The following is an 8,465-nucleotide window of genomic DNA, read 5'->3' as shown; positions in this document are numbered from 1 at the left end:
TTCTCCGGTACCGGGAACCGAACTCACGACCTTGCGCTTGCCAGGCAGGCGCTTTGCCGCTGAGCTAAATCCCCAGCCCCTTGAATCCAGGCCCTTAACCCTGAGCTGTATATCCAGTCCATTCAGTTTGTTTGTTTTTTTGAGACAAAGTCTCAGATAAATTCCTGAGCTGGGCTCAAACTTCAGTTCCTCCTGCTTCAGCCTCCCAGAGTGTTGGAATCACACACAGCCCAGTACCATCTGGCCTGCTTGCCTTCGCTGTCACATGAGTTTAGCTTCAGGTGCTGTGTGCACTTGACCCTGTCAGCAGAGGTGGATGTGAAGGTGTGGTTCATTTTTTTGCCCAGAATCCCTTTCCACGTTGTCAGCAAAATGCAGGCATTGTAGTATCTTAACTTACTGTGGACATAGGAGGCTTCAGGTCCAGTGATTCCATGCTTGCTTACAACGCGAACAGCTAACGCTTCACAAGTGGGTGGTCTGTTCCCTAGGTGTGGCTCAGGCTGCCTCACTTCACTGGCATTTGCCTGGACCTGACCTGACAATTCAGGGAAACAAACTTACTCAAACACTATTACTAATGAGGGCTTTGATTGTTTTACCCCAGTGGGTTTGGTGGGTTTTTTGTTTTTTTTTTTTGTTTTTTGTTTTTTTTCCCTTCCTTTTTCTTAAAACCCTTTTTGGTAGTGGGAATTGAACCGAGGCCCTTTGTCTCTATTATTTTGAGACACAGTCAAGTTGTCCCTGGCTGGAACTTGTGATCTTTCTACTCGGGAACCCAAATGCTGGGATTATAGCAAGACTGAGGATTCTTTTTTTAAAGAGTTATTTGAATTATTTGTTATATGATGGATATTAATCCTTTACTAAAGTACATAAGTTTTCTCATTCTATAGATTATTTGCTTTTAAGTGATTGCTTTGCTAAACAGAAGCTATGTAACACTATCTAGTTCTGAAAAAAAAAATTTTTTTTTTAAATTTTTATTTTTAAAAGAGACATGGTCTCACAGTATTGCACAGCCTGGTCCTGAAGTCCTGGCTTGGCTCAAGTGATCCTCCTGCCTCAGTTTCCAGAGTAGGTGGGGCTGTGGGTGTGTGCCAACACACTGAACTCTGAAAAGTTCTTAATCTTTCTAAATGTTGCGTCCAAATTCATTCTCTTTTCTTTCCATTGAAAGCCTGTGGTAATTTACCGTTAGAAGGTAACATACTTAACTTTTATACTGAAACTTCCAGAAGCTTTGCTCTTCAGATTTTACTCTCTCTTCTCTGTGCTTCCTTTTGAAAAACCTGGCATTGATTCTCAGCTCTGAAATGTATTTTCTTAATTTTTTTGGAGATGTTGTGCTGTGTTGCCCAGGCTAGCTGCTAACCCTGGTCTAGGGATCTTTCTGCCTTGGCCTGGCAAATGCTGTAGGACTCCAGGTGCGTGCCCTGGCTGTTCCTTGATGCTTCATCTAGTTCCATTGCTTCTTTCTTAGTACTCACTGCATATTCTTGTCATGCCTATTAAAGTAAAATCATGTAAAGTAGTTTTTGCTTTCTTACAGCCACACAGCCGTGCCCGAGCTTGTCTAGCAACCGCCCAGCCAAGTGCTCACGATGCTGGGCCCTGAGGGAGGTGAAGGCTATGTGGTCAAGCTCCGTGGGCTGCCCTGGTCCTGCTCAATTGAGGACGTGCAGAACTTTCTCTCCGACTGCACGATTCGCGATGGGGTCGCAGGTGTGCATTTCATTTACACTAGAGAAGGCAGGCAGAGTGGTGAGGCTTTTGTTGAACTTGAGTCTGAAGATGATGTCAAAATGGCCCTGAAAAAAGACAGGGAAAGCATGGGGCATCGGTACATCGAGGTGTTCAAGTCCCACAGAACCGAGATGGATTGGGTGTTGAAGCACAGCGGCCCCAACAGCGCCGACACCGCCAACGACGGCTTCGTACGGCTCCGGGGACTCCCGTTTGGGTGCACAAAGGAAGAGATCGTGCAGTTCTTCTCAGGTTTGGAGATCGTGCCAAACGGGATCACACTGCCTGTGGACCCCGAGGGCAAGATCACAGGTGAGGCTTTCGTGCAGTTCGCCTCACAGGAGCTGGCTGAGAAGGCACTTGGGAAGCACAAGGAGAGGATCGGGCACAGGTACATCGAGGTGTTCAAGAGCAGCCAGGAGGAGGTGAGGTCCTACTCAGACCCGCCTCTGAAGTTCATGTCTGTGCAGCGGCCAGGGCCCTATGACCGGCCTGGCACCGCACGGAGGTACATTGGCATCGTGAAGCAGGCAGGTTTGGAGAGGATGCGCTCTGGGGCCTACAGTGCGGGCTATGGGGGTTACGAGGAGTACAGCGGCCTCAGTGATGGCTATGGCTTCACCACCGACCTCTTTGGGAGAGACCTCAGCTACTGTCTCTCTGGCATGTATGACCACAGATATGGAGATGGCGAGTTCACCGTGCAGAGCACCACCGGCCACTGTGTCCACATGCGGGGGCTGCCCTACAAAGCCACTGAGAATGACATCTACAACTTCTTCTCACCACTCAACCCTGTGAGAGTGCACATCGAGATTGGGCCCGACGGCAGAGTGACAGGCGAGGCTGATGTGGAGTTCGCCACCCATGAGGAAGCCGTGGCAGCCATGTCTAAGGACAGGGCCAACATGCAGCACCGCTACATAGAACTCTTCCTCAATTCCACCACGGGGGCCAGCAATGGGGCTTACAGCAGCCAGGTGATGCAGGGCATGGGGGTATCAGCCGCCCAGGCCACCTACAGCGGCCTAGAGAGCCAGTCAGTGAGCGGCTGCTACGGGGCTGGCTACAGTGGTCAGAACAGCATGGGGGGTTATGACTAGTTGCTTAGGTAGGTTGGAGTCTTCAATCAAATTGTCACAGGCAGCCGACACGCAGTGAAGAGCAGTTTATGACTAGAGGAAGCTGTGGGACCCATTTTGCACCATGAGTTTGTGAAATCTGGATTAAAAAATTACCTCTTCAGTGTTTTCTCATGCAAAATTTCCTTCTAGCATGTGATATTGAGTAAACTAAAACTATTTTCTTCCTTCCGCTTTTCTCAATTAACATTTGGTAGTATACTTGGAGTGGTGTTTCCTGAGTTAAGTAGTTTAAGTATGTTAAGGAAATGAGGATCCTTGGCGCCGACCCGTGAACACCTTGGGGAGATGTACTTCTTGGACAACTCAAAGGTGCTAGATCCCTAATTCAAAGAGGAACATTTCTCATGTTTGTTCATTCTAGTTTATATTTTCATTTAAATAAATCTTTTAGGTTAAGTTTAAGCTTTTTAAAAAGAGTTAGTTTTGAGAATTGAGACACAATACTAATACTGTAGGAATTGGTGAGGCCTTGACTTAAAGCTTTCTTTGTAATGTGATTTCCTTTTGGGTGTATTTTGCTAAGTGAAACTTGTTAAGAAAATTTTTGTTAACTAAATTTTTTTCTTAAAATAAAGACTTTTTCACAATGACTGGCACAGATTATCTGCTTAGCAAACTGCAAAATGGGTGGTTGGTAAGAATTCATTTTAATCATAATGTATTTTGGTGTGGATTTGAAAATAACAGTACATCAAACCTATCTCCCTTCTATTAGCATTGAGGCTAAAATAAAAGTTTAATAAAATGTTTAACACGTGCATGGTGGAAATGGTGACTGCAGCACCTTATGGAGTATGAAGGAACACAGCCACTGGGTGATACAGGGTCTTGATGTGGTGTCCCATCCACCTCTTTGGCACATCTGGAGTCTGAATTTGCAGTGTTTCACACCTCAAGGCTGTGGGCCACCAAGAGTTGTGTTACTAGTCTGCTTTGAGATGTGTTGGCTGCAGTGTTTTCTTGTGCTTCCTATGGGACGTGTGCATTCCTGAATTGGTACAGACAAGTTATTAACAGGATATGTACACTCCTAAGCTTGAAACCTGTTTTTAGATTGCTGTGAAAAACCGCTCCCCACAAGGCAGAGCAGTATCCAATCCCAGGCAGCTGCATATGGCTTGTTACCAGCCTTCTCACCTGGCAGCACAACTTTACCAAACATTCTATGCAGAAATGCTTTGCTGTTGGTGATTCTCCCAGCTTTATGTTTTTTATTTTGTTGAGACATAGTTTCCTAACTATGTAGTCCAGGCTGGCCTTAAACTCCTGCTGATTCTTCTGCCTTGACCTCCCTAGTGCTAGGATTGCAAGTGTGTGCCCTCCAGCCCTGCTCTTTGAGCTTCATCTTCCCATTCCCATTTGTTAGCCAAATAGTGAAGTACCCTGGTTTCACAATTTAAAGAGTCTTTGCCTGGTAGCGTTGTTCCTGCTTCTACAGGGAAGTGCCCTGGTTAAGCCGAAGGGTTTTGTGATGATAAGTCTGATACATATTGGACTTTCCACTTCTGACTGGCCTGTGGACCTCCCTCCATCGTTGTGTCCACTGATGGTGTGACATGACATCCAGAGGCTCACAGGTGCTGGTGGGGAGCAGGAGGGAAATGAAAACCTAGGGGCTGGAGAAGGCTCTGCTGGGTTTGAGCCACTGTTGACCTGGCTCTATGGCTGTAGGCTTCTCTGGATGTAGGTATCAGGAATCCACACTCAGCCTTTAGGGTGTACCATGGCACCTGTGTAGACATTTGGAGTGGACTGTGCTCACACTGAGATCTGCTTACCTACAGAGCAGGTTGATAAAGCCCTAGGTTTGGAGTGCCCCATTCAGCCTGGCCTCCTGTGGCCCACAGGTTAAGGGTGATTTTCCACAGAAGTATCTGTTGGAGGGCAGTGAGCTCCAGGTGCACAACATGCTTTCCCCAAAGAATCCATTCACAGCAGACCATGTACAAGCAAGATTTTTTTTTTTCTTGGCTTTTTCCCAGTACCGGGAATCAAACTCATGACCTTGTGCTTGCCAGGCAGGCACTGTGCTGCTGAGCTAAATCCCCAGCCTGTACGATGATTTTAAACATGGAGTCCTGCACTGTCGACATCTTGAGTGCTGAGATTACAAGTTCATCTAATTGAGTTTCACTAATGAAAAGTGAGGACAAGATGGCATCTTGGAGCCATTTTGTCAGCTTTTTTCAGACAGGGTCTTATTGTGTAGTTCAGGCTGACCTTGAATACCAGTCTTGCCTGAGCTTCCTGAATGCTGGGATTACAGATAGGCAATGGGCGACCATACCTGGCTTCAAAAAATATAAGAGTGCTGTCAGGCCAGTCTGGGCTATATAGTTCCAAGGCTAGCTTCAATTACATAGCAAGACCTTGTCTCAAAAAAAGGGTTGGGCTTGTTGCTCAGTGCGATGATAATGGGGGCTCATCCCTGGCACTGAGAAAGTGAAAATGTTAGTTTCCTCTTGGCCTGCAAAACCAGAAATAATTACCTGGCCCCTTAAAACTTAGCCAACCCTGTTGCAGAAAACTAGTTGGGATTGGGGGCAGTGCAGCACCACAGAGCAGAAGCCAGGCCAGTTGAGAGCCTTACCAGCCTTCAGGTGGGCTAGGTGTACAGGTGGGTTGGTTCAGGGCCTGTTCCTACTAGTCCACCAGCCTCTTGCAGTGTGGGGACAGTGGTGTGTCAGGGAAGATGGGTGTTGAGGCCAGAGGAAGCAACTAGGGTGCTCTGGAAGGACCAAAGACACTTGAATTGCTAAGGAAAGGGGAAGTGGGGATTAGAGGGTTCCATGTGGCAGGTGGTGGTAGGGCAGCCTTTGACGTGCAGGAGGCCCCAACCAGCCGCCTCTGGCAGAGGCTGAAAGAATTCTGTCCTGGGTGATGTGGGACTACGAAGGCAAGGAAGGTGAGATGTGGGAGCAGAATGTGGACATTAGGTCCTGGGCATGGAACCCAGGGCCTGGTGAAGCAGACACTACTATAAGCGATCTCCCTGGTCTCTGGGGTCTCATTCTTTTTTTTTTTTTTTTTGTCTTTTTGAGTCAGGGTCTTGCTATGCAGTTCAGGCTAGTCTTGAGTTCACTTTGTAGCTCAGGCTGGTCTCGAACTTGCGACTATCCTCCTGCCTCAGCCTCTGGAGAGCTGGGATTACAGGCATGCACTACCATGCCCAGCCAGGGTCTCATTCTATTGCCTGTTGGGACAGAACCGGATCTCAGACTGGGAGTGTTGTACTATACAGGCAGGTCTCTTGGGCTCTTGTTTACCAGGGCAGCCACAGTAGCCCCATGGCCTCTGCTGCACTGGGACCCCATGAAGGCAGGGTGACATAGGTGAGTCTCCTGGGTCCCAAGTTTGCAGATCTCAAGGTGCTTTCCTTAGGATGGGGTGGGTCCCTCAGGAAATGGGAGAGGCCAAGGGGACCCCAGCTGGTGCCCCTTCTCCAGGACAACAAGAAGCACTGTATGCATGACTTCTGCCATGAGGGCCACACATGGGGACAGAAGGCCAGCATCCTATCTTGTGGATTGAAGCAGAGGGGCTCAGTTGTCTGAATGCGTCCTTTTTAATCAGCATCAAGTAGCAGCTTTTTAAGCATCTCACCATCAGCAAGGTAGCATAACCCTTCTGTGTCACCCCAAGATGATGCTAATGCTCCCCCTTTGTTACAGTGGTGTCATAAGAGATTGTGAACACCTGGCAGTGACCTCTTCATTGGTGTCTGGCTTCCTGGACACCCCATGTGCTAGAGGGAAGGTGAGTCCAGGGCTCTGTGGCCTTGACAGGGTGTGCAGGGTCTAGTTATCTAGGGTTAGGGTCTGTGGGCTGCATCTGGCCTACCTGCTTGGTGGTGTGTGGCCTGGCTGCTTGTGTTGCCACTGCAGGGAGCTGGGTGGCTGCAGTGAGACCACACATGCCCTGTGAGCCTGTTCTCCTGGCCATCACTGGCATTCTGCAAGAAAAAAGTGAAGATGCTGCAGTTGGGCCTGACCCTGGGTTCCATCTCCAGCACCACAGAAATCCCACCGCTAGGGCATAGTATGTAGCAGGACTTCTGCTTTTCAGTGCTGGAGATTGAACCTGGGGCTTCACGTACAGCAGGGAAGCACCTTACCTCTGAGCTACACCTCAGCCCTTTTTATTGAAACAGGGTCTTCTGAAGTTGCTCAGGCTTGAACTTTTGATCCTTCTCCCTCAGCCTCCTGTGTAGCTGGGATTATAGGTGTTAACCATCGCACAGCTCCAATAGTTTTGAATTTTGGAGTTTTACACTTCACTTACTCTTCTTGATTACCAGAAAGCTGCAGAGGTTCCGCCTGTTGCTATGCCATCTGCTACACACGACACAGGCCCCAGCAGAGGTACTGTGTCCACCATGCCACATGGTGTCTGGCTTTCTTAAAAATTTATTTTGTTTCTGTTTTTTAATTTTTATTTTTTTACCTCTTGAGACAGGGTTTCACTGTGTAGTTCAGGATGGCCTTGAACTCACTTTGTAGCCCAAAAGGGCCTTGAACTCACAAGATCTTCCTGCCTCCTCTGCTTCCCAAGTGCTAGGATTACAGGTGTGTGTCACCACACCCAGATAGGGCCTTTTTCTGTAAATACCCAGGATTGAACTTGGCCTTAGCATTGAGCTACATCACCAACCCTTTTTATTTTTAGACTGGGCCTTGCTATGGCACGAGGGGCCCTTGCAGTGGACTGTGTGGTAGTGGCCATACATCTCCACACACATGTAACACTGCACAGGACTAAACATATATACAAGTACCATGAGACTGGGAGTGTCTCAGTAATGTAGATGGCTGTGTGGCTGTCTTAATATATTGGGTGTGACAGCATGCTACTGTCAGGCAGGGAGTAGGGGCGGGGAATGGGCTGGAGATACCTAAATAAACCTCAGTGCAAAGTGTTTTTAAATTGAAAAAGCAGAGGGCACAAAGATAGTAGGCATAGAAATAGATATATTCAGTAGAAGTCCACGACTGGATTGATGTGGTGCTACAGGCTGAACACAGGGCCTGTTCTAGAGGAGGCACTGGCTCTTCCACTGAGCTTTGTACACCCCAGAGCCTGGTATTTATATGTAAAACCTGTTATCCCATAAAATAATGACAACAGTAGTGTGGATTCAAGTCAGAAGAAAGCATTCTTTCCAGTTGTTAGCTGAGGGTTCTGACACACCCCAGTCCTCCAGGGCAGGACAGAAGGTCCTGATTGCTGCCCTAGATGGTGTTGAAGCTGGCTTGATGTAATAAGCATGAATAATCAATGAAGCAAAACAATAAAGCCTCCATAGTGGCACATGCCTGTAACCCCAGCTACACAGGGGGCTGAGAAAGGGATATAGTAAGTTGCTAGCCAGCCACTTAGTGAGACCCTGTCCCAAATAAATAGATTATATAACAAACCCTGTGGAAAAAATAAGATTTGCTCAGTTAAAAAGGAAGGAGCTCTGCTCAGCATGGTGGTGCATACCTGTAATCCCTCAGGAGGCTGAAGCAGGAGGGTTGTTACAAGTTTGAGACCTCTCTGGGCTACAACGTGAGTTCAAGACCAGCCTGAACTCCA

General features: G+C 47.8%; 1 protein-coding gene across 1 annotated transcript in view; it reads left to right on the top strand.

Annotated features, from left to right (window-relative positions):
* Hnrnpf (heterogeneous nuclear ribonucleoprotein F) overlaps positions 1–3,481 on the top strand; it is a 14,886-nt gene extending 11,405 nt beyond the window's left edge. Inside the window, exon 4 of the mRNA XM_005411770.2 lies at positions 1,553–3,481. Coding sequence (XP_005411827.1) covers positions 1,605–2,849 — 1,245 coding nt within the window. The 5' untranslated portion in view covers positions 1,553–1,604 and the 3' untranslated portion in view covers positions 2,850–3,481. The remainder of the gene's footprint in view (positions 1–1,552) is intronic.
* The last annotated feature ends 4,984 nt before the right edge of the window (positions 3,482–8,465 follow it).

The sequence above is a fragment of the Chinchilla lanigera genome, unplaced genomic scaffold, assembly GCF_000276665.1.
Source record: "Chinchilla lanigera isolate Chin_1 unplaced genomic scaffold, ChiLan1.0 scaffold00145, whole genome shotgun sequence".
Classification (NCBI taxonomy): domain Eukaryota; kingdom Metazoa; phylum Chordata; class Mammalia; order Rodentia; family Chinchillidae; genus Chinchilla; species Chinchilla lanigera.
Note: the sequence above shows the minus strand (reverse complement) of the source record. Positions and strands in the feature narration are given on the sequence as shown.